This window comes from Pectinophora gossypiella, unplaced genomic scaffold (genome assembly GCF_024362695.1).
Source record: "Pectinophora gossypiella unplaced genomic scaffold, ilPecGoss1.1 Pgos_41, whole genome shotgun sequence".
NCBI lineage: Eukaryota > Metazoa > Arthropoda > Insecta > Lepidoptera > Gelechiidae > Pectinophora > Pectinophora gossypiella.
The window spans coordinates 83218-108876 of record NW_026063251.1 but is presented as its reverse complement, the minus strand read 5'-3'; the positions used below and the strand labels follow the sequence as shown (position 1 = coordinate 108876).

Genomic DNA, 25659 nt, shown 5'->3' with positions numbered 1-25659 from the left:
TAAGATCAGAAATTCTCTCAGATCTTCATGAGGGACACATGGGCATTGAAAAGACAAAAAATCTTGCTCGTGGATTAGTTTATTGGCCAAAAATAAATCAAGAAATAGAAACAAAAATTAATAATTGTGAAACTTGTATGTCATATAGACCAAACAAAACAAAAGAACCACTAATGTCTCATGAACAACCGTCTCTTCCTTGGCAAAAGGTAGCTATAGACCTTTTTGAATACAAAAATAAAAAATGCTTAATAGTAGTAGATTTTTATTCAAATTATATAGAAATTGCATATTTAAACAATGATACAAGGAGTGATAAAGTCGTATTTCAATTAAAATCAATTTTTGCCCGTCACGGTATTCCAATGTCATTATTGAGTGATGGTGGACCACCATTCAATTCATATAATTTCAAACAATTTCTTAAAGAATGGGATGTGGAACATATCACCTCAAGTCCACATTATCCAAAGTCGAATGGTTTAGCAGAAATATCTGTAAAAATAATAAAAAACATCTTCAGAAAATGTGATGAGTCAGGCACAGATTACTTCATAGGTTTATTACATTACAGAACAACTTCACGTGGTCATGATCTGAAGTCACCATCAGAACTACTTATGTCAAGAAAGTTGAGAATTAAAATACCAACTAAAACTAATAATTTAAAACCTAAAGTTGTCAGATTCTGTGATCATTATCAAAGAAAAAGTCTTAAACAATATAAAACACAAAATTATTATAACAAACATTCAAAGCCTAGTCATGAATTTTATGAAGGTCAAACTATATTCTTTAAGAAAAATCCTAAAGATATAATATGGACAAAAGGTACAATTGTCTCAAAAACAAATTACCCAAGGTCTTATATAGTCAAAGATCAGAATAATGTGAGCTATCGCAGAACCTCTCAACATATTCAACCATTTAAGTCTAACATGTCAAGTCTAAAGTCTAATAATGCATGTCATAATAGGTATAAGTCTAACCAAGTCTATAATAATAACAAAAATAAGTTACAACTAACTAACAATAATAACAATCGTTTTAACAGTCAGAAGTCACAAAATAGTCAATTTATTGTTAATAAATCACAGTCAAATAACTATTCCCTGGAAGAGGAAGATGGTTATCAGTCTAGTATTGAAGATAGTTGTTATCAAAACATTGTAAGCTATAATTTAATTACAAGTAATAGTCAAAATATTAGTCAAAATGAGCAGTCAGAAAACTCATTTAAGTCTGTCGAATCAAGTCCAACTAATATACAAGATTGTCTTAGTGAAACAGAGTCTGAAAGTCAATTGAATAATACTGTTTTATCACCAGAATTCATAGAAATGAGTAATTTGTCAGATAACGAAGAATGTAATTTAGATACAGAATTAGGTCAGTCTGAAAACAATATTTTACCAGAAATACACGAAATGTCATTTAGTGCAGCATTACCTGAAGCTAGATATAGCTCTAAAGGTCGATTAATTAAAAAACCTAATAGATTTAACTTATAATGATTGTATAAACTTAATATAAGATGTCGAATACTTACGATGTAATTCATGCCTTAATAATCTTAAATATTAAATAATGTACTATAATTTCATATAAAATAACGATAAATTAATATTTGCATTGTATTCAATCAATTTATTAATAATTTATACTTCATTTGTTTATTTGTCAAATATTGTCAATGTCAATTGGAATTTGAAGTTAATTTATGTATTGCCATTATAATTGTCCTAAAAAGGGGCATGTTGTATATTTGTCTTATGGCAACACTACACTTCTCGTCTCAAGTCTGTACCGAACACACGTATGTTAGACGTGTAATAAATAATGTCTAAAATAAAGTGGTTTCTCTGAAGTCCCTCGGCCAGCTCCTCATCCACGCACGACCACATCGCACAGGACCATAGGCCATAACGGCTGGATATGCACTACTACCACGCTTACTTTTAACATAAGACCAGAACTGTTTAGGATCTTTAGTTATAGCTTCCTCGACAGAATCAATATACTTCTTATAACATAAACCTTCGTTCATTTTCACCCTGTCCCGTAGAAGACAAAACGTAATTTCGTCAGACTTATTTCCGTAGGTTTTGTATTTGACAAAGAATTTAAACTTTTCTTTAATTATTTTGATGAGGTAATTGTTATACCAAGGAGGGTACTTACGTCGCTTGGTCAATTTAGTGGGAATAAATCGGTCTCTAAGTTGGTATATTGTTTCGTAGAATCTGGCAGTTGCAATTTCAACCGAGTCCTGATGCAGAATGGTTTCCCAGTCGATGTCGGAAAGATGACTACACAACTTATCATAATCTCCTCTGTGATAGGAAAAAACGGTACGCTGAGGTGTTTCAAGCGGATCCAAATCCACAAATGACGGAGTTATAAGCAGTGTTTTGTGATGGACATCCTCAGGGGTTGCCAGAGAGTCGAAGCATTTAGTGACGCATACAGTGTCGGTACAGAGCACCAAGTCCAATATGACACCACGGTCGTTCTGAATACCATTGTACTGAACTAAGTTACACTCGTAGATTGAGTCTATGAAATCGGAGAATTTTGCGCTTTGTGTCAAAAATGACGGTTGAAGTCCGATGTTCGAGGGAGACCAAGAAATTTCACTCATATTAAAGTCACCGATTATTATAAATTTATCTAAACAAAGTGATTCCATTAGACGTTTGGTGTTAATTAGAAAATTCGTAAGTTGAGTAGAGAAAGAATTACCCAGATTTTGCTCAACCAGGTACTATGCACATATGTGCAGATTAAGAGTTGCACGAGAGTTAGTACGCAGTGCAACCGTAACCCACAGATCCTCAGCGCTGGAACACCAATCTGTTTGACAGGAGGCCGATATATCCCGGCTTACGGCTATAACCACCCCACCGCCAAATTTTTGCTTAGTTTGCTGATAATTACGGTCCCTACGAAAAACAATGTACCTGTCGTCGAACAACTCCGAATCATGTATGTTATCGAGTAACCAGGTCTCAGTTAGAATTATAACAGCATAATTGGTGGTTATTAAATTTTTCGAGAAAGTAATAGTCTTTGTACGTAGTCCTCTGCAGTTCTGATAATAAATATCACACATTATTAACTGTTAAAGCTACAAATATAATGATAACCGAACTAACGCATTCATGTTCCTCAACGGCAGCAGCACGTGCGAATAAAAAGTACATAAGTCGTAAAATAATAAATAGCACATAATTTAGCATCAAATTAGGCAGTAGCAGATAGCAAATATGAAACATAAAATAAATTAAAAGCAAGCAGTTCTGAATCAAAGTGATACTTAGCGTAGCAAAGAATAAGATAGGCGCAATATAATAACATGAAAGGAAAAAAACGAGCTGGCAATTATAAATTGAGCAGTACATATAAAAAAGGCACAATGCGAAGGACACAAGCGTAGATATTATATTCAGCGCAGTTTTTCCAAGTCCTGTGGGTTCCTGATCGCGATTATTTTTGAGTGGTCGTCCTTTCTCATAAATATCTTCGAGTTTTTTACCCACACGTACTGGTAATCGCGAAGCTGTTTCAACTTCTTAGCCTCATTTAGCAGCAACTTATTTTGGACCGTGAGATGATCATTGATGTAGATTCGATTCCTGCCCTCTAGCCCGATCTCAATCGGATAGAGGTTCTTAAAAGAACGCGCCGCAGCAACAAAATCTTCCTTCGCGTAACGATTGATGAACGAGACTATAATCGGTTTAGCTTTGTCATTCATGGAAGGCACACGCGCAACAAAATTGATGTTTTGCTTGACGATAGGAAATGCTATTTTGGAGCCAATTTTCGCGACGACATCAAAAAGATTTTCACGGTCTTTCATTGGAACTCCTTTAATCTCGACATTGTTAAGTCGCGCCCACTGGTTTTTCTCGTTCAAATCACTCTCCAATTGGATGACACGAGCTTCCAACCTAAGAACAGCATCATGAGCACCCTCTGCAGCCTTAACTTTTGTTTCCAAGACCTCAACTCTGTCAGAGAGAGCCGACAGTGATGTATTGATTTTGCCGATGACGTTCCTTATTTCCTGTATACCGGTAATTACTTCGGGCAGTGGAATCAAAGTACGCTTTATTGACATGAGTTCCCGCATCACCTGGTCCAACGTTACGGCAGCGTGCGGGGATGAGTGGTCACGTGTCTCGCCAGTCGAAACAACAGTTCTGTCAGTACGGGCTGTGGCAGGCACACTTGGCACACTGGGAGAGGACGTCACAGTCACAAGGTGAGCACCGTCAGTGTCGGTAGTTGTAACCGCAGTGGGTTTCGGCGTCACAATCTTGCAATCCGGACATTTCCATACGGCCTGCCGCTCGAGCCCAAGCTTGCGCCAACCCTTTTCGGTTATTCCCGAACAAGGGAAATCGAAATATTTGTTGCACGCACAGCATTGGATGTAATCGCGAACATCAGCTCCACATCTGCCACACACTACCATCTTGAACTTTGAACAGTTCAATGCGTAGCAATGTCGTAGTACCTTCAAACGCGTAGCGTAGCAGCCGACGTAGTTGAAAGCGTAACTAAATTTCAACACTCAAGCTAACAGCTAGTTGGTGTAGGGGTGCGATCGTCAGACCTCCACCACGATGCCGCCGGTTCGATCCCACCACACTAAAAACTTTTGAGACGCAAATTTAAAAACAAAGTCTGTCTCCTTCTAGGACCGCCCAAGAGGAGGAGTCAGTCCACCAAATATCACAAGAAAGACAAGGAATAAAAAAAAAAAACACTATACACCAATCACAATTAAGGAGTCGCGAATTATGAATTTAAACTTGGCAATCCAAGTAACACACGTCCGTCTAATACGATTCTCACGACGATACTGAATACAAAATCCTAAGATGCCATACTGAGTATGTATGGCATCTTAGGATTTTGTATCAACAGTGGCCGCAAGCTGTCTTTGATTACTTGTGGCTCTGCCCACCTCATTAGAGATTACAGGCGTGAGTATATGTATGTATGTACATATGTAATATGGTCCGGTAAATCTGGTTTCAGTAATTGAATCTTTATTTAGATAATAAATTATAAAATGTAATTATTTTGTTTGGCCTAATAATGTATTTGACGGCGCCGCACTAGCGCCATCTATTGAGTTGCGTTGGAACGAAATTGGCAGCTGTCAATTGAGAGCTGTCAGTTTAGCGAAGCGTCGTATCGATGGTCCGCGCAGCCATATTGGACGTCAGTTTTTAAAACGTCAACGGATAGCGCACCACGTCTGCGACGAATCGCAATTGTTCCTCGTAATCCAAATACTTTAATCGTTGATTACAATTTATTCGGATGTGATTAGTTGTTTTCTATGTGCTAGTATATTTATTTTGTGCCTAAGAAGTGAAAGTGACTTTATCGAATTATAAGAACGTTGATTGAGACTTGACTGTTACTTCCTTTCAAATTGCCCTTATACCCACGTAAGACGCTATGGCTGATCCTGACGAAGGCGGGGAACCGCCTATATCAGAAGTGGGATTCCATGGGCTACGGCAGGAAGAGAAACAAATATCTGAAGAAAATGGTGCTATGAAGCTTTTAAGCAGTATGGAGGAGTTACTGACACGAGTGATGGCATCATCATCACCGGCGCCATTAGCAGATACAGCACAGTCGACGGCCGTGAAGTTGGTGCAGTTCAACCCGGATGAAACGGACGCGGACATAGAAGGTTGGTGCAAAATTACCGACCTTATTGTCAAGACCAAACGCCTGGAAGGTGTTGATTTGATTGTGGCTCTGACTAGTGCTCTAAAAGGACGCGCTGCTTCTTGCCTTACTAAACTTAATTTGGAAGACCTGACTTGGGCTGCGGTAAAGCAAAGTTTATTAGCCAGATTTTACCAGCCAAAATCATTTCAAGATTTATTCGACGAAGTACTTCGTTTCCAAATTGGGGCTAAGGAAAGTACCTCGGAAGCCGGCCTACGGCTCTGGACTATGATCGAGCGTATACCGGAAACCCAAATGTCGGAGGCAGTTATAACCGGTTTTGTGATTTCAGTCCTAAGCCAAAAAGACGGATTGATTCGTCGCGAATTGAACGCGAATACTGTTACGACCAAGTCACAGTTATTTAGAATCCTTGGTGGTATTTCACTAAAGCGACGCTGGGATGTTTCTGAAGTTCAAGAGCCTGATTATAAGCGACCCCGATTATCGGAGACCAAATTCCCCGGCAAATGTCATTGGTGTGGAAGACAAGGTCATCGACAAGCTGAATGCAAAAAGCGACGAGGATTTAATGGAGGAGAGGATTCAATCACAACCCCAATACATCACGACGCTTCGAGGCCGGCGGGTTTACCTGAAAGAACTGTTTCTTGCTATATGTGTGGCAAACAAGGACATCTTTCACCGAATTGTCCAGAAAGGAACACGAAGACCAGTGGTGGAGTTGCTACTAGTAAGGAGGTTAATCTGTGTGAACAACGACTGTCGAGAGGCACTTTGAAGACATCATCCGGTGAGTCGGTCTCCTTTTTGTTTGACAGTGGATCGTCCTGTTCCTTGATGAAAGAAAGTTTCTCTAGTAAATTCCCGGGTACTGTGCGCAATGATCTCGTTTCTCTCACTGGTATTAGTGGTGACGAAATAAAATGTACGTGTCAAATTGCAAGCCAAATAATTGTTGGGGAAATTTCGCAAACTCTGACATTTCACGTGGTACCGGATGTATGCCTTAGCGATCCTGTTATCATAGGGAGGGATATGTTAGAGAGTGGTGTAAACGTTCAGATAAATAATGACAACTTGATATTTTCCCGTAGGGAACAAACAAATCTATGTGATATAAGCGACAGGCCTAATTTCTCTCAGGTAGATACTGATTTATCAGGTGAAGATAAACAAGCTCTCATCGAATTGCTAAATAGGTATGCTAACTCTTTTATAGACGGTGTCCCTAGCAAACGCGTAACAACAGGAGAACTAGAAATCGAGTTAGTAGACCCACACAAGGTGGTCCAGAGGCGTCCTTATAGGTTAGCTCCAATAGAAAAGCAAATTGTTAGGGAAAAAGTTCAAGAGCTCATTGACGCAGGCGTTATTCGAGAGAGTACATCGCCATTTGCGAGCCCCATCCTCTTGGTAAAGAAAAAGGACAATACTGAGAGAATGTGTGTTGACTACCGAGAGCTCAATTCCAACACACGACCTGAGCATTACCCCCTTCCCCGCATAGAGGAACAAATAGATCAGCTTAGTGGTGCACATTTCTTCTCATCGCTTGATATGGCTTCGGGTTTTCACCAAATCCCAATCCATCCTAGGTCAGTGGAGAAAACGGCATTTGTAACGCCCGAAGGGCAATACGAATACCTCGCAATGCCCTTCGGGTTACGAAACGCACCATCCGTATATCAGCGATGCATCACTAAAGCTGTCCATCAGCTGCAAAATAAACCCTTGATCTACATGGATGACGTTCTATGTTATTCTAACGACGTATCTGAGGGTCTGAAACGCCTTGATGAAGTTCTAGGTGTGTTAACTGCTGCTGGATTTTCATTTAACCTAAAGAAGTGCAAATTCATGAAGCAGCAAGTAGATTTCTTGGGATACTCTATCCAATGCGGTGAAGTCAGACCAAATTCTCGCAAAATACAGGCTCTAGTAGATTCTCCTCAACCTAAGACTGCTACACAAGTCCGACAGTTTTTGGGCCTCGCCTCATACTTTCGGAGATTTATCCCCGGGTTCACTAATATCGTTGGCCCATTATACACTTTAACCAAACTGAAGGGTTCTATTCAGTGGACCAAAAAGCATGAAGAGATCCGTAATAGTATTATAAATATACTAACCTCCGAACCGGTTTTAACAATTTTTGATCCGGAGTTACCTGTTGAGTTGCATTGTGACGCCAGCTCTGAGGGATATGGTGCAATTCTAATCCAAAAGAAAGATAATCTTCCCTATGTCGTAGAATACTTTAGTCGACGTACGTCCGAAGTAGAGTCGCGCTACCACTCGTACGAACTGGAAACACTTGCAGTCGTACGAGCGGTGGAACACTTTCGGCATTATTTGTATGGCCGCCAGTTTAAAGTCTATACAGACTGTAATTCTCTTAAAGCATCGAAGTCCAAAACGGATCTGACCCCTCGTGTCCATCGCTGGTGGGCCTTTTTACAGGCCTACGATTTTGATATAGTGTATCGCGAAGGCCGTGGAATGGAACACGCGGATTATCTATCACGGAATCCGTTGCCGGGTACTAGTGCGGGTAGAGAGTCTACGCCCCAAGTTCCAACTACCTCTGCAGCTAAAACTGTGAATTTTATTGAACTGCATCAAGGTTGGCTTTCCGTGGAACAGAGGCGCGATGCGGAAATCCAAGATTTAATTAGCAAACACATGAATAACGATTTTCCAGATAATGTAGGCCAAACGTACGACGTTAGGGACGGCATTCTTTACAGGAAGGTTGTGCGTCACAAGATTATTTCATGGCTTCCCGTAGTTCCTCGATCGTTGATATGGACCCTGATCAATCACGTCCACAATGAGCTACAACACTTAGGGAGTGACAAGACCTTGGACAAACTGTATGAACAATACTGGTTCCCTCAGATGTCCAAATGTGTTAGAAAGTATATTGACTCTTGCATAGTGTGCAAAACATCGAAAGGCATTTCCGGAGCACAACCCGTTCAAATGCATTCCATCCCAAAAGTCTCTGTGCCCTGGCACACTGTTCACATAGACTTTACTGGGAAATTGAGCGGGAAGAGCGATCGCAAAGAATATTGCTCAGTTATTATCGACGCGTTTACCAAATACGTGTTATTAGAGCATACTTATTCGGTGGACGCGGCTGGTGCAGTTCAGGCCCTGAAAAATGCTGTTTGTCTTTTTGGAGCACCAAAGCGCATTATTGCTGATCAGGGCAGGTGCTATATTAGCGCGGAATTTAAAGAGTTTTGTGCGGACCATCACATTCAACTGCATTTCATTGCAACAGGCTCCAGTAGGGCAAATGGCCAAGTCGAGCGGGTTATGCGCACTTTAAAGGCTCTACTTACGATAATCGAAAACGATCCCAACAAAACATGGCGTGATGAGTTAGGAAATGTGCAACTGGCGCTTAACAGTACCAAGTCTAGTGTCACAAAGTACACACCAACGGAGCTGATGTTCGGCATTCGATCACAATCCTTGGGAATGTCAAAAATTAGGGTTGCTGGGTCTGAAGATGAACAACGGCTTGACTTAGATGTGGTGCGAAATGAAGCCTCTTGTAATATACAAAAAGCAGCTGTATCCGATACTGAAAGATTTAACCGAGGTCGTGCGATTATTAGGCCGTTTTCGGTAGGAGATTTTGTGTTTATAAAAGGCAGCGAACGCAACCAAATAAAACTGGGTAAGAAATTTAAGGGGCCCTATGTAATAACCGCAGTGCTCGATAACGACCGGTACGAGCTAAAAAATCTATTTGGTTCACATCGTACATTTAAATACGCGCACGAGAACTTGCGTCCAGTACCTCGAGGTCATGATGGTTTGCTTGAAATAAGTAACAGTTTAATGAGTGAAAAGGAGGCCGAGACGGCGCCGATACATGTAGAACTCAATGATGAGTGTCCCGATAGATTGATTAGTTATGACACGTCAACTGCAGGGTCCGATACCCTTACAGCAGAATCTGACACGCTCACAGCAGGATCAGATACACTCAGCATCAACTCTGACAATGAAACTTACGAGCATGAAGTCCAAATCCACGCCGAGCAGGGTAGTCTGTGATTTACTGGGTATTTACCGTCGTGTATGTGCTATATTAATCTTGAATTTACTTAGCTACATAGGTAGCTGCTTAACATCCTAAAGATAATACTTATAATGGTTCGATTTATATGAAGCTGGTCGAAGGGACAATGTAGTCCGGTCCATGCTGAGCTGTCGCGGCTGGTCGAAGGGACACATCTGTCCGGTCCAGGCTTATGACCCAAGGTGTACACTGGTCGAAGGGACTGTGCCGTCCGGTCCAAGCACGTGTGGCTGGTCGAAAGGACGCACCTGTCCGGTCCAGTTCGATAAGATGATAGTATCGTCCGGGCCAGACCATGAGTGGTTGGTCGTAAGGACATGCTAGTCTGAAATGAATCGTGTGAAAGAAAGGTGTCGTCCGGTCCACGCGTGGTCGAAGGGACGCACACTTTCAATGCTTCTAGATTTTGTGTTTGCTGAATACACCTACAAGTATTTGGCATATCAGGTTGGACGAGCGGATTGTTTGACAAGCCGGGCTATAGTACTTGTGTGATTGTTACAGGATTACAAAATGAAGCGCCCGAGGACGGTCGCAGGTCAGTCCGGCCGTGACGGCGCCGCACTAGCGCCATCTATTGAGTTGCGTTGGAACGAAATTGGCAGCTGTCAATTGAGAGCTGTCAGTTTAGCGAAGCGTCGTATCGATGGTCGGCGCAGCCATATTGGACGTCAGTTTTTAAAACGTCAACGGATAGCGCACCACGTCTGCGACGAATCGCAATTGTTCCTCGTAATCCAAATACTTTAATCGTTGATTACAATTTATTCGGATGTGATTAGTTGTTTTCTATGTGCTAGTATATTTATTTTGTGCCTAAGAAGTGAAAGTGACTTTATCGAATTATAAGAACGTTGATTGAGACTTGACTGTTACTTCCTTTCAAATTGCCCTTATACCCACGTAAGACGCTATGGCTGATCCTGACGAAGGCGGGGAACCGCCTATATATTTATTCAATAACAATATAAATTGTATTTGAAATTTTACATATGTACCTATGAATTTAAACAATCCAAAAATATAACAATTGAGCATCTAAAAGCCAACAACTTAAAGTGAAATCAACATTTATCAATATTTCGACGAATTTAAAAATAGTACATATATTACTAATTAATATCAACGAAACATTAAATTAAAAACAACTTAGTCAATAATTACAATTCAAAAACAATAAATAAAAAATAAACATGTACAAGTCAATTTAAATACAACATTATTTTTTCCTTATAACTTTTAATAAAATACAATAATTTGATGTTACCCAAAGTGTAACTTTCATATCCCTTGTATAATTATGTTAAAATTCGTCAACACTGTAGCAGCACTTTTCCAAAAGATATGCTTTTAATTTATGTTTGAAAGTATTTATATTAGTAATTTCCTTGAATTCAATAGGCAGCTTATTAAATAGTCTTACTGCTTGATGTCGAGCACAGTGTTTTACCACCGTTAATGTGGGTTCAATAACATAGTTTAAATCTTTCCTTCTTGTGGCTAACCGGACTCTCATTTCATTGTCAGTCTCAAATAAATGCCTCCACTTAATAATATCAGTCAAGAGAACAAAAATGTATAAACTTGGGACCGTTAAAATGCCCAAAGATTTGAAATGAGGTCTACAGGACTCCCACTGAGGAATACGAACTATAGTTCTTATGGCCCTTTTCTGAGCTACGAATGCTTTATTTACATTATACGCGTAGCTATTACCCCACAGTTTGATACTGTATCTTAATCTGGATTCAACCAGGGCATAATAAACACCTTTTAATTGTTCTAAAGTCAGTTCATCCCTTAGGCTGCGAAGCGCATAGCACGCAGAACTAATAGAGTTTGCCAATGTGTTAAGCTCTGGTTTCCAGTTTAGAAATTCATCAATATGGACTCCCAGAAACTTAACATAATTTACACTGTCAATCGAGTTCCCGTGCAAAACAATGTCAAGATTATCTTGGTTGCGTGCTGTGGTTTTAAATAGTAAGATGTTTGTTTTACCAATGTTAAGCTTAAGATTATTATACTTGAACCATTCGTCAAAAACACCTAAGGCCCTGTTTACCCTTGAATTCAAGTCCTGCACATTATCGCTTGCTATAATGGCATTAGTGTCATCCGCAAAAACTACCAATTTTATGTCTGGAATAAGGTTACATACGTGTTGTAACATATCGTTAAGGAATATGATAAAAAATATAGGGCCCAGAACTGAGCCCTGGGGAACGCCTCTAGTAACGTTTACCATCTTCGAATTATATTCCCTTTCAATCCCGTTACTAACTTGTCTAACCTCGACATACTGTTTCCTGTTTAGTAGATAGGATTTAAACATATCTAGGGCTTTATTCCGGATGCCATAGTGCTCCATTTTACGGATGAGTATGGCATGGTCTACAGTGTCAAAGGCCGAGCTAAGGTCAAGGAAAACTCCTGCAACCTTTTTTCTTTCATTAAGTAGTTTTGTCATATCATTTATAAGAGTGTCTATGGCGGTATCCGTCCCTACACCTCTCTGGTAACCAAACTGTCTCATATGCAATACGGAATTTTGATATAAGTGGCTCAACAATCTGGACTTTAACAGTTTTTCAAAGATTTTGGACAAAGAGGGCAATAACGAAATAGGCCTATAGTTTTTTGGGTCCATTTTATTGTTCTTCTTGTGAATTGGCACCACTTTGGCTATTTTCAATTGGTCGGGAAATAAACCTTCCTCCATACACAAATTAAAAAAATAAGTAAGGGGCTCCGCTATAATGTCAATGTTATCTTTTATTAAAGTAATTGGAACGTGGTCATAGCCGAAAGATTTTTTCGTTAACATTTCTTTAACGATTTTAGTAACTTCCACCCTGTTTGTTCTTCGACATTCCATATCTGAAGTTACTCTTGTAGTGCTATTTTCTAATAAAGTTGTGGCTCTTTCTAAGTGTAGTAAGTTAAAGTCTGAACCATGGTCGAAAATATCGCTAAAAACATTAGCTATCTCAGCGGGGTCATCAATTATATTATCTTTCTCTAATTTAAGAAGCAGATTTTCCTTGTTATTTGATTTTTTATTTGTGTATGTATTGACTATGTTCCAAATTTCTTTGACGCAATTTTTTGCCTTATGTATACGTGTCTGTATTGATTTTGCCCTTGCATTTCTTAATATCTTTTTGTATAGTGTAACATATGTTTTCCGGTACTTCAACAGGGTATGATCATTATGGGTTTTATCAAGTAAACATAACACCCTTTTCATCTTACTAGCAACACGTATACCTTTTGTTACCCATTTGAGTTTGTTGCACTTCCTTAATAGGATTTTCCTTCTGACTCTCTTAAAGCTATGTTTAAAAATATCTATAAAAGTCTTCAAAAAGCTATTAATCCCAGTTTTTTCCCAATCAACATTTTGTATTTTCTGCCTAAATGTGGCACAATTTTTATCATTGAAGATTCGTGTATAAACATAGATTACTTGTTGTTTACCAATTTTCGCAGTATCATTATGCGTACTTTCCACCTCAACCTTGCTAATGATCGCACCATGCCCGTCAGATAAGCCATTTTGGTCTACAATGACATTTTTTACATCCCCTTCAGGGATGTTAGTAATAATGTTATCAATACACGAATATGATCCGTTCCGTTCAAAAGTTTTAATATTAACTAAATGTTTAAAGTTATAACTATGTATTAAATTCAAGAAATTATATTTATTATTATGAGTTTTCAAAATGTCAACATTAAAATCACCACAAATTATACAATATTTTTTGAAAAAGTGCTGTAACAAAGATTCTAGTTTGTCAAAAAACACGTCAATATCCTTGTTATTTTGGTAAATACAAAATATGTTCACATTTGTATTCAAATCTTTTACACCACAAACTTCAAAATACTCCAATTTGCTCAACGTTTTGCAAAACACTAGAGGTTCTACTTTTCTATCTTTGCTAACAAGTATTTATGAACCTCCTCTGATTTTATTTGTCCTAGTATAGTATGAAGCTAAGTCATATTGTTCAAAGTTTAACACGTTAATTGCTTGTTCATTTAGAAAGTGCTCACACAAACAAACATAATCAAGTTTCCATTCTGAGCTGTCTAAATATAATTCTAGTTGGTCTTTCTTTGTATTAAGACCACAAACATTTTGGTAGAAAATATTTAAAGTTACATTTGGCAATATAATTAGTGGCTCAGGTATAAGCAAATCATTAACAGTATTTATTTTAGAATAGTTATTATTATTTGGGGTAGGAGCGTCAGAAGCATGCAAATGACTGATGTTTGTATCAAAGAAAAAACTGAATCTCAGTAATAGGTTTCACCAGGTGCACCATTTTCATTACGTCATTAAAAACAGTAGACAAACCATGTCCATTTAGTAATCCCGTGTCTGTGTAAAACATAGAAAAATTGTTCTCTAAGTTTTTATTTGAGTCGACTACATAAGCATATTCATGATTCATCGCATCCTCGTAGAGCATGTTATTAAACACTTCAACCCGGCAGTTATACAAATTAAAGAACTCTCCATACTTATATGTAGGTGCACAAATAATAATATTTGTGTGTTTGATTACTGAAAGAGTTTTTCTAAAACACGAAACCAGTTCTGGATAATCTCTAGTGGTAAGGAAATCATTTTCACCCAGTAACACGATACAAAAATCTTCTAATGTAAAGTTGCTCAATTTACTTTCCAATCCCGTTAACAATCGGTTAGTTTCGCAATCAGCAAACTTGTAATGACAGAGCTCATATCTTCCCTGAGAAATGTTCAAAGCTGTAGCCAAAACTTTGTTCGACTTGTTTGAACTTACTATGCACATTTTACTACGTCTAGAGGTAGTTCTAATTGTTGTGGGCATTAACGGTGACTGTATTTTAGTAGGTATACCGTCACGCTTGGCTAGAGTCTCCGTAAATCTATCAGTAAGTGGACCTGGATTCGATTGAATTCTACCAGGGAATACGTCTTCATGTTTATCTGCCACAACATTCCCCAAAGTGCACAGTTGATGTTGCTGTTGTGGGAAGTCATCAGCTTCGGGACTCAACGTAGGCATAGTTTTGTTAATCTTATTTTTATTTTTCTTCTTTTTTCCATCAGATTTTAAACAAAATTGCGTCAAACAGTCACTTTTCCTCTTGTAATGATTTAATTCATCAACTAAATTGTACTTTTCCGATAGTAAATTCTCTATTTCGTTCTCCGCAGACTCAAGTTGTAATTCCAGAGTAGAGACCCTTTCTCTTAGTTTTTCTATTTCGATAGATTTAGACAAATTATTTAACTCGGGGCAGCTTCTTCCGTGGTTTAAGGATGTTTTTTCTACATCATCGCCATCGTTGTCAGTATCTAGAGTTGACGATAATGAACTAAAGGAATTTGTGGTCGATACGTTTACTATGACATTTTCCTTCCGTCTTTGTGTGATATTTTCAAACATGACAGAAGTTAAATTTGACTGTTCCTCAGGAAATTGATTAATGTTATCTGATGTGCTCTCAATTACTAGTTCAGTTTCGGTTACTGTTAAAGGGGGACACATGTTCTGACTACTGGGTGTTATTACACAGGAGTTTATGGATGAAGAAAGCTTATTTTCCAAGGTTTTCATGGGTGTCGCAGGTTTCTTCTTTGACACAATAATTTCAGGTTTTGTACTACGTTTACTAGCCGATTTGGTATTTATCGGAGTACTAGTTTTCCTGTTAATACATATCTTGCACCTCCAATTAATTTTCTTCTCAAATTGTAAAAGATTATAACGCTGTTTCGATATACTTGAGCAGTTATCGAAGCAAAAATGTTTTTTACAGACACTGCATTCAATGTAGTCGTTTCTTTTGCATTTCATTTTGCAAATATTGCAAGTTAGAATTTTAGTCGCCATCCTGATGTTTTTAACAGTGCTTGCTTTTAAAGGAGTAGTATATGGCAAGTTTATATATTTGTAGTATATCTACTTAGTACTAGATAGCGTTGTACCAAACACAGTCGCCAGTGGCGCCCTCTCTTGATGAGAAGCGTAGGCTAGATGGCGCTAGTTAAATTTTCGATTTTTATCGGTCTTTCATATAAATGGCAATACTGCTTGTCCTTACGTCAAACTGACAATAATGTCAGTTGAGTTGTCAAATTATTAGCCACACCTCTTAACACACAGAATCCAATCAGCTGTTGTTTTAAATGAATTTTGTATTTATTGGTGGTTTTAAAAGCTGTTATAATTCAAATTATGTAGTTCAACAGTTAAATTTGTCCATACCCAGTCCTTTTGTGATGTGTAATCTTCGATTTATTGATGGTCAATGATATCACCACACTTCGTTAATGTACTGCTATAATCTGGATGTATTTATGATTCCAAAATGTAAGTATTTACTAGATTTTTTAATTTTAAAACGACAAGAAAATTTTTGTGCGACTGTTTCGGAGGATAGCTCATCCCTCTTATCATTAAGAGTCATTGTAATTATTATCATAAGGTAGAACTACTTAAATGTAATTTATTGTCATAAAGTAGAACTTGCTGGTATTGAGGGTTATAAGGGATTACTGAAAATGTCGTTTGTAAGGTCACATGCATAGTTTACGAGATTTTTACACAAATATTTTTAACTTCTACGTTTTTGTGAATAAAATGTTATCATAGCCTTATTATCCATCCCCTAGCAGGTTTTGGGTGTTCTTTAGTAACAATAATAGATCCTATATGAACAGCACATGTGATGATACCAGGTTGAGGTTACGGAGGTTGATGAAAGGGGTCAAATATTGTCTATTTTCTCTAGATGCACCTAGGGCATGCTGTCCGGATATCCGGACGACCGACCACTCCGGATTGTTCTTCGGATTTATTATCTGGATGGTAGTATCTGGCGGATAATTACGTGCCCCGGACGCACCGTTTTCGAGTTATCATCAAAAACAGTAAAATTAGATTCTTTAAAATTCAAATGTTGGTTAGTCATTAATGGTTACAATTTTATTCTACGAGTTCTAGGAAATGGACGGAGGAGACGGAGTCCGTAGTCTGGAGACTCCTAGGAGGAGCCGTTCACGTGCCAGACGCAGCCGCAGCCGCGGTGAAAGCCGCAGCCGCAGTCGCTGCTTGCTTGATCGCGAGCTGGCTTTGAGAAGAGAGCAGGAGAAGGTTGTCGAACTAATTAAAACTATTAAAGATGCTCTCCCATCGCAGCCGTTAAATCAAAGCGCACCATCAGTAAATAAAAATTTGGATTACAAAAATATTCTTCCGGAATTTAATCCGTCTCTGAAAAGCCAACGCATAGACATGTGGCTAAAAAAGGTAAATCAGTGCGTGGAGGTTTACGGCTGGGATGAGAGGACAGTAGTGCATTTCGCAATGCAGAAATTGGGCATTCGAAGGTTGGCGGCGAAAGTATACGGAACTTGGCTAGTCCACGTGGCGTTGAATAGTTTGTTTTACCGTTGGAGCGGTAATTGTTTACCAAGATATGCAACAACGTGATGAATCTGAAGCTCAGAGGCGACGGAGCCTTACAACTCTCGAGATCCAGACATCCGAGCAGTCACGTGAAAGGCGCACCGACCGTGATGTGCATACCGAGGGTGGACTTCACTCTACTTGCAATGACTCAAGTAAGATACGTAGTACAAGTCGTAGACGTAGTCCTAGCCGTTCGCGTCGTCACCGCAGCAAAACCCGAACCAGAAGCCGTAGACGTGTATTCCAAGCTATTGTCATCGTCAACGCAGTAAGACGCGAAGTAGAAGTCGTAGACGTAAAACGAGCTGTTCTCATCGTCACAGTAAGACGCGAAGCAGAAGTAGAAGACGTAGTCCTAGCTCCACTCTCTACCACCGTAATCGCAGTGTAAGTCGCCAACAAAGTAGAACTAGGAATAGTTCGAGTATACAGGAGCGAGAACAATTGTAAGCGCGAGAGCGAGCACGGCTGCAGTTCCTTTAAGATCAACTTCAACGTGACCGTGAACGTAGTAGACTACCAGACAGAAATGACGTCAATCATGGGATGAAACGTCCGCATACAGATGCACATGACGAAGGAATTAATACCGCGCATCGGTCTAGACGGATTGTTTGAGCGTGTATCAGAATTACAATCTGTCAAAGTGACGTCTACCTGTCAAGAGGAAGGGGCCGGCACTGCGTTTTCCGTCATTGACGAAGCTGTATTAAATTAAGTTGAAACAACACTGATTCATTGAAGAGCACCATTCCATGGCGGCGCGTAGTCATTTGGTGACCCCGACGTGATATAATATACGTCAGCAATCTTCTGATACCTACAAGACGGAGCGGAGGATAAGAGAGGAATTCTACTTCAGGATTCGCCAGCCAGCTGCTGCAGCCATTTATCCGAAGTTAAGAAGGGAAGTGCCCAATCCTTATCCATTTTTTCCTTCTCCTTTGTTTGAGTATAGTGTTGATAGCTTTCCGTAGGTACCTACATACCTATCGTCGAATGTTTAATTTTTACCATTAGTTTCATAATACAATCCAAAGTTTTCATTTAAATAACAATTCTTGTAGTCTACGTAATTTAAATAAACATTTAAATAGTTCCCTTGACGTACAATACGTAATAATAATTAATATTTCGCCGTGTGATTTATACCGGCAAGTCCCATTTATTTGCAATTAATTTAAAGTTTATTTCTTTTAGTGCGGTGTATACTTGATAAAAGTACCGGTGAGTGATCCAGGACATTCTAGTTAATGCGCAGTGTCGTTCGCATTGTGTGTCTGCACTGCATACCTACTAGCGTCCGAGCGGGTTTCTTATCAACGCGTCAGCTGTTCCGGCCGGGTATGTCTTATTGTATTGACTTGTTACTATTGTGTTTATATTGAGTGATTCTTTGCGTTTATTGAACTTTGCGTGTTTTTTGTATGTGCTAACGTGTTAAAATGGATGAACAAAAGTTAAAAGATCTCAATAAGCGACGGGGTTCGATTAGACAGCGACTTACTAATTTTGAAAAGTATTTGCAACCATTATTGGATGTAAGCGAAGTTAGTAGTGTCAAGGTCAACGAGTTGCGCCTGAGGCTAACCTCTGTGCGAGAGTTGTCTTCGGGTTTTGATGACATTCAAACGCAAATTGAATTGTTAGATGATGATAAAAATACTGAAAGTCAAATGAATGAACGTGAAATTACCGAAAATAAATTCTATGAGTTAATAGCTCGCGGTCAGGCGCTGCTCGAGTACTTTGAAAAGAAGGAATCTAATGAGGCATTGTCGCACAAGTCTAATCGTTCTTCTTTAGTTAAATTGAAGTTGCCGCCAATACAGATCCCATGCTTTGAAGGGAACCATAGTAACTGGCTTTCCTTTAGGGACACTTATTTGTCTTATTTGTCGCTACATGGTGGACCGACGATCTGGTGAAGGTCGCGGGAAGCCGCTGGATGCGGGCAGCGCAGGACCGATCGTCGTGGAGATCCTTGGGGGAGGCCTATGCCCAGCAGTGGGCGTCATACGGCTGATGATGATGATGATTTGTCATTAATTCACGACAATGATGAAATTGATAATGTTAATAAATGTCATTATTTAAAACAATATTTGAAGGGCTCGGCTAGCAAGGTGATTGATTCGTTGACTGTTTCTTCGGACAATTACGATACTGCATGGTCGTTATTGTGTGAAAGGTTCGACAATAAACGCATGTTAATAAACGAGCACAAAAAGTGCTTATTTTCTATGGAAAACTTACATAAAGAGTCTGAAAATGGAATACGTCATTTAATAGATACTGCTTCAAAACATTTAAGTGCATTAAAATCACTAGATGAGCCCACTGATCAATGGGACACGCTTATTATTTATATGGTATCGGCGAAGTTGGACAGTTTCACTGCTAGAAAGTGGGAGGAATCTAGAAGCGATTCGAAATCCCCTACTCTTAAGGAGTTCTTTTCATTCTTGCGTCAGCGAGCAACTGTTTTGGAGAGTATAAATGCTAACAGATCCTCGAATAATAATAACAAAAATAAAAACGAGAGAATTTTATCTAAATCAAAGTCATTTATTGCTTCTTCCTGTGAGCTGTCTCCTTCTGATAGTTGTTTAGCCTGTAAGCAAAATCATAAATTGTATGAATGTTCAAAATTCTAATCGCTTCCATTAGAACAAAGAGTTACTTACGTCAATCAGTGGAACGTGTGTGCCAACTGCCTCCGTGGTGGACATCAATCATACAAATGTAGACTCCATGGCTGCCGCATCTGTAAAAGAAAGCATAACACATTATTACATAAATCACAGTCAGTCTCACATCCACAATCATCTACCATGCAGGGAAACCTAACAGAACCTGTTGAATCTCAATCAATAATTAATGACGTATCTACTAATGAATCTAATTCTAATACTACAACGAATACCGCGGCTCCTGGTCCCTCCAGTACTATTTCTATGTCAGCCATCACCGCCAACCAAGCTGTGCTTTCCACAGCGTTGGTCCAGGTGTCTAATAATGGCAATGTTCATACTCTGAGGGCTATTCTGGATAGCGGTAGCCAGTCATCATTTATAACCGAAAGAGCACAGAGGCTTATCGGGTGTACTAAAAGACAAAATATTAATCAAAACGTATCTGGCCTTGGCAACACCACTTTCAAGTTATCGGAGCATTGTAACCTGCAACTTTCTTCACTATATAGTGATTTCAATATTTCAGTGAAGTATTACATTTTACCCAGAATCACAGATAACTTACCTCAAGCATCGATTCGCGTGATTGACTTGGGTATTCCAGAACACCTTAAGTTAGCCGATCCACAGTTTTATATTCCCAACGACATTGATTTGTTGCTGGGCGCTGACGTGTTTTGGGATTTAATAGGATCAAATAGATGGAACCTAGGATCACAGCGACCGATTTTACAAGAAACACATCTTGGGTGGATTGTTGCAGGCCCCATGAATATTAATTATTATGAAAATAATTCCAATAAAATTAGTTGCAATTTCTCGCATGAAATTAGAGAACAACTTAATCGATTTTGGGAAATCGAAGAAGTACCAAGAGATACCAAGCCTGAGTTACAGGAAAATTATTGTGAAAGTCTGTTTGCTGAAACAACGCAACGAGAAAGCAGCGGTAGATTTTGTGTTCAAATTCCTTTAAAGGAGCCTTCAACTGTCTTAGGTGACTCTTATAACATTGCCGAAAAACGGTTTGTGCAGTTAGAGAAGAAGTTAAAAAATAAACCGCAGTTGAAGGAAGACTACCGCAATTTTATTAATGAATACGAATACTTAGGTCACATGACGGAGGTAAGCAAACCTATCTTTGGGTGCTATCTACCCCACCACGCTGTTATTAGGGAAAGTAGTGAGACTACTAAACTACGCGTAGTATTTGACGCCTCCTCAAAGACCTCAAGCGGTGTATCATTTAACGACATTCAACATGTGGGTCCGGTGGTGCAAGATGATCTATTTTCTATTTTATTACGGTACAGGCAGCATAGGTACGCTGTTTCTGCCGATATAGAGAAAATGTATCGGCAGGTGTCAGTGCAACCGGAACAAAGGCACTTGCAAATGATATTATGGAGAGACGAAACGTCTCTACCATTTAAACATTTTGAATTAAATACCGTAACTTACGGCACATCATCTGCACCGTACTTAAGTACTAGATGCTTGGTACAGTTGTCACAAGAATGTAAAGATGAAAAAACATCTCAATTATTAAAAGAAAATTTCTACGTCGATGATTTCCTTGCAGGGGCAGAGACGGAAAGAGAACTAAGTAAATTGATAAATTCAGTGACAACTGTGCTAAATTCCGCTTGTTTTCCGCTACGGAAATTTCGCACCAACTCATCCATGATGATAGAAAATAGTTCGAATGATCCCTCGCCTAAAAGTTTTAACTCTCACTCTCAGTCAAGTGTCTTAGGGCTAAAATGGAACCCAGTCAAGGATATGTTACAATTTCCTGTTAATATACACTGTGATTCTCCGGCAACAAAGAGAACTATTCTTTCTAATTCAGCGAAGTTATTTAACCCTTTAGGCTTGGTTAGTCCAACCACTATCATCCCAAAAATAATGCTTCAAAAATTATGGCTTTCCAAACTGGATTGGGATGATCCAGTTGATGTTAAAAAATTAGAAAGGGAGTGGTTTAAGTTTGTAAAGGAGCTACAGCAAATGTCAGACATTGAAATTCCTAGGTGTGTCTTAATACCTAACGCAATTACAATAGAGTTGCACACATTTTCAGACTCGTCGCAAGTAGCGTACGCAGCCGCAGTATATCTGCGATCTATTGATAATTCTGGCAATATTCTAGTTCGACTGCTCTGTGCTAAAACAAAGGTAGCCCCAGTGAAACCTACCACCATACCCAGGCTAGAGCTCTGCGGAGCTCTACTGTCAGCTCGCTTAAGCAGCAAAGTGTTAAAGGCACTGCGAGTTAAAATCGATAATTGTTTCCATTGGACAGACTCGACAATAGTGTTAGGCTGGTTAAATTCTGATCCCCGTGACTTAAAGGCATTTATCGCAAATCTTGTTTCATAAATACAAGACCTTACGTCTCAGTCTACGTGGAGACATGTGCCTGGAGATATAAATCCAGCAGACTTAGCTTCGCGAGGTGTAAGTCCTAAGTCAATCCAGTTCTCGAAACTGTGGTGGAATGGACCATTATTTTTAATGAACGATCAGTTTGAGTGGCCTAAGCAAATCGCCACAAAAAATATATTTGATTTACCTGAAAGGAAAGCTTATTCTAAGGATAAATCTACAACTATACTACTTACTACAGAAACTAAACTACAATCTAATTCTACGTCATGCACTAAAAATAATATTAATACTACACAAGCAACAGATCTGAGTGATGTGGTGAACTTCGAAAGATTTTCGAGGTTTACTACATTACAAAGATCCATGGCGTATGTTTTAAGATTCATCAATAACGTACGTAATAAAACTACTAAGGTTACAGGTACTTTAACTACAGATGAACTAAAGTCTTCTCTACTGATGTTAGTTAAACTTCATCAAAGCAAGTGCTTTTCTAAAGAAATTAATATTTTATTAAATAAACAAAACTTACCAGTTTCTTCACACATTTTGTCTCTCAGTCCTTTTATTAATGACAACGACATCCTCTGTGTAGGTGGGAGAATTCAAAATTCACCTGAAACATATAATAAAAAACATCCGATTTTACTGGATTCAACTCATGTTTTTACAAAATTACTATTTTTGCATTTTCATAAAAAATACTTACACTGTGGTCCTCAGCTATTGCTGAGTAATATAAAAAATGAGTTTTGGCCTTTAAGAGGCAGAATTCTAGCTAAAGGTACTGTCAATAATTGTAAAATATGTAAAATTATGAAAGATAAAGCTATTAATCCCATAATGGGTAACTTACCTGCTCCCAGAGTTACTCCCAGCCCGCCATTCTTTACTAGTGGTGTTGACTTCGCCGGTCCATACTTCATTGTTGATCGTAAGGGTCGTGGTGCCAAAGTACACAAATCCTATTTGTGCCTGTTTGTGTGTTTTGCCACTAAGGCACTTCATTTGGAGGTAGCAGACGATCTTTCGACAAATGCCTTCATTTTATGTTTAAGACGTTTCATATCCCGTAGAGGAAAGCCCTTTACATTGTATTGCGACAACGGGACGAATTTTGTGGGCACATGCAACGAACTCGCAACGTTTTTGAGGTCAAGCAATGAAGATGTATCTGCCTTTGCAGCTGACGAAGGTATTACATTTAAATTTTCACCGGCTTACTCTCCACATTTCGGTGGACTTTGGGAATCCGCGGTAAAATCCGCCAAGCATCACATCATTCGAACTCTAGGCAGTCAACATTTGACTTTTGAGGAGCTATCGACCCTATTTATTCAAATAGAGGCTATTCTCAACTCCCGTCCATTGACTCCTCTCTCTTCTGATCCTAACGATTTTGAACCTCTCACTCCCGGGCACTTCCTCATAGGAAGACCTTTGACGTCGCTACCATCACCGAGCCTCACTGATGTCCACATGCACAGATTGGATCGTTACCAACGCATAGAACAAATGCGTCAGCTGTTTTGGGAGCGGTGGCGCAACGAATATTTAAGCGAACTTCAGCAAAGGACCAAATGGCGTATTAATGAAGAAGGCCTCCGCGAGGGTGAGCTAGTTGTCCTCAAAGAGGAGAACACCCCTCCACTCAAATGGCGCATGGGACGGATCGAGAAGCTTTTCTCAGGTCCTGATGGTATACAAAGAGTCGCAGAAGTAAAGACATCTAGAGGAACACTTCGTCGGGCAGTCCACAGGTTATGCTGCTTGCCGGACCCCATCAATCAATCAACTCGAACTTCCATTGTCGTCGAGGGGGGGCAGGATGTTTGAGCGTGTATCAGAATTACAATCTGTCAAAGTGACGTCTACCTGTCAAGAGGAAGGGGCCGGCACTGCGTTTTCCGTCATTGACGAAGCTGTATTAAATTTTGTAATTTCATTATAATAAAAGTATATAAACAGTTGAAACAACACTGATTCATTGAAGAGCACCATTCCATGGCGGCGCGTAGTCACGGATAGATAGTAGAAAAAAATAGTAGTTTTTTTTTTTCTTGTACCTATTCTTCTTTTTTTTGTTGTTGTAGTGTTGCCTGGCTGTAACTTTTCATACCTTTTGTTATTCCGTTAATTTTTATTTATTTTTTTAAAACAAATTCTACATACATGTTAATTACATAAGTTGTGCACGTCTGTAATTGGTGCAAACACTAGTACTAGCCTTAAGAAAGTTTTATTAATTGTTGTGTGTTTGTACTGTTGATGTGCCTAATAAATAAATAAATAGATAGTCCTACATTCACGTCCAAGCATGTTATAGACATACTAAACTCAATAAAGCCCCAGCCGACGCCGGCAGGCGCACCCAGTCACTCTAATAACCCCAATCCTAAGAATATACTTCCAGATTTTGACCCGTCATCGAAAGGACAGCGAGTAGATGTTTGGTTAAAAAAAAGGTGAATGATTGCGCCACCGTCTACGGTTGGGACGAAAGAACTACAATTCATTTCGCGTTGCCAGAAACGGCAGGGACTGGCTAAATCGTGGTATGATAGTCTAGAAACCATAATGTATACGTGGGTGAAATGGCAACAAAAGTTGTGTAGTGCATTCCCATTTGAGCAAAACTATGGCCAGTCCTTGGAGTACATGCTAAAGCGCAAAAGTATGTTCCAGGAACCAATCGTAGTGTACTTTTACGAGAAATTGGCAATGTTGAACCAGTGCAATATCGGCAAACGCGCGGTAGATTGTCTGATACACGGGTTGAGTGACAAAACTACAAAGTCGAATGCTTTGACGTTACGGTGCACAGAACCTGAACAGTTATTAGAATTCCTAATGAGTAATAAGGAGACAAATATCCCAGAACGTTACAATTTTAGGAATAGGCCAAACGTAGGGTTCAATACAACTAGCGGCAGCAATGGTAATAGAGCTAGTGGTTTCAAGATAAAATCAGTACCGAATGACACCGGTATATTTTGTTTTAATTGTAAGGGATCAGGTCACCCATTTCGAATGTGCCCGAAACCACTTATTCAATGTACTCGGTGCAACAAAATAGGCCATAAAATAGACAGTTCTTTTATGAAACCCGACGAGTAACGTGATAAGGTAACGTAACGTAAGGCTACCAATTGTCAAAAGACGATGTGCATATCCACGTCTACTCTGAACTTGAAGTTCTATAAAGAAGTTTTTATTAACGGGGTTCCAGTGAAAGCTTTTGTAGATTTCGGGAGTGAGGTTTCTCTTTTGG

At 39.2% G+C, this 25659-nt stretch overlaps 2 protein-coding genes and 1 long non-coding RNA gene across 3 annotated transcripts; 1 reads left to right on the top strand and 2 right to left on the bottom strand.

Annotated features, from left to right (window-relative positions):
* Window positions 1-248: 248 nt before the first annotated feature.
* On the bottom strand, window positions 249-1690 carry LOC126381250 (uncharacterized). The gene is made up of 2 exons (XR_007568744.1): window positions 1550-1690; window positions 249-495 (listed from the first exon to the last, which is right to left on the bottom strand). It is a non-coding gene; the product is annotated as an uncharacterized LOC126381250 (long non-coding RNA).
* A 1695-nt stretch (window positions 1691-3385) lies between these two features.
* LOC126381255 (uncharacterized) lies at window positions 3386-4480 on the bottom strand. Its single transcript, XM_050030749.1, has one exon. It carries the CDS (start codon window positions 4478-4480, stop codon window positions 3446-3448), a length of 1035 nt encoding a protein of 344 aa, XP_049886706.1. The 3' UTR covers window positions 3386-3445.
* Window positions 4481-21961: 17481 nt separating this feature from the next.
* On the top strand, window positions 21962-24394 carry LOC126381237 (uncharacterized). Its single transcript, XM_050030738.1, has one exon. The coding sequence runs from the start codon at window positions 22515-22517 to the stop codon at window positions 24222-24224; it is 1710 nt and encodes a 569-aa protein (XP_049886695.1). The 5' UTR covers window positions 21962-22514; the 3' UTR covers window positions 24225-24394.
* Window positions 24395-25659: the final 1265 nt, after the last annotated feature.

Excerpts from the sequence above, each read along its gene's own strand:
- LOC126381237 (XM_050030738.1), top strand. The coding sequence starts at position 22,515 with ATGAACGATCAGTTTGAGTGGCCTAAGCAAATCGCCACAAAAAATATA.
- LOC126381255 (XM_050030749.1), bottom strand. The coding sequence starts at position 4,480 with ATGGTAGTGTGTGGCAGATGTGGAGCTGATGTTCGCGATTACATCCAA.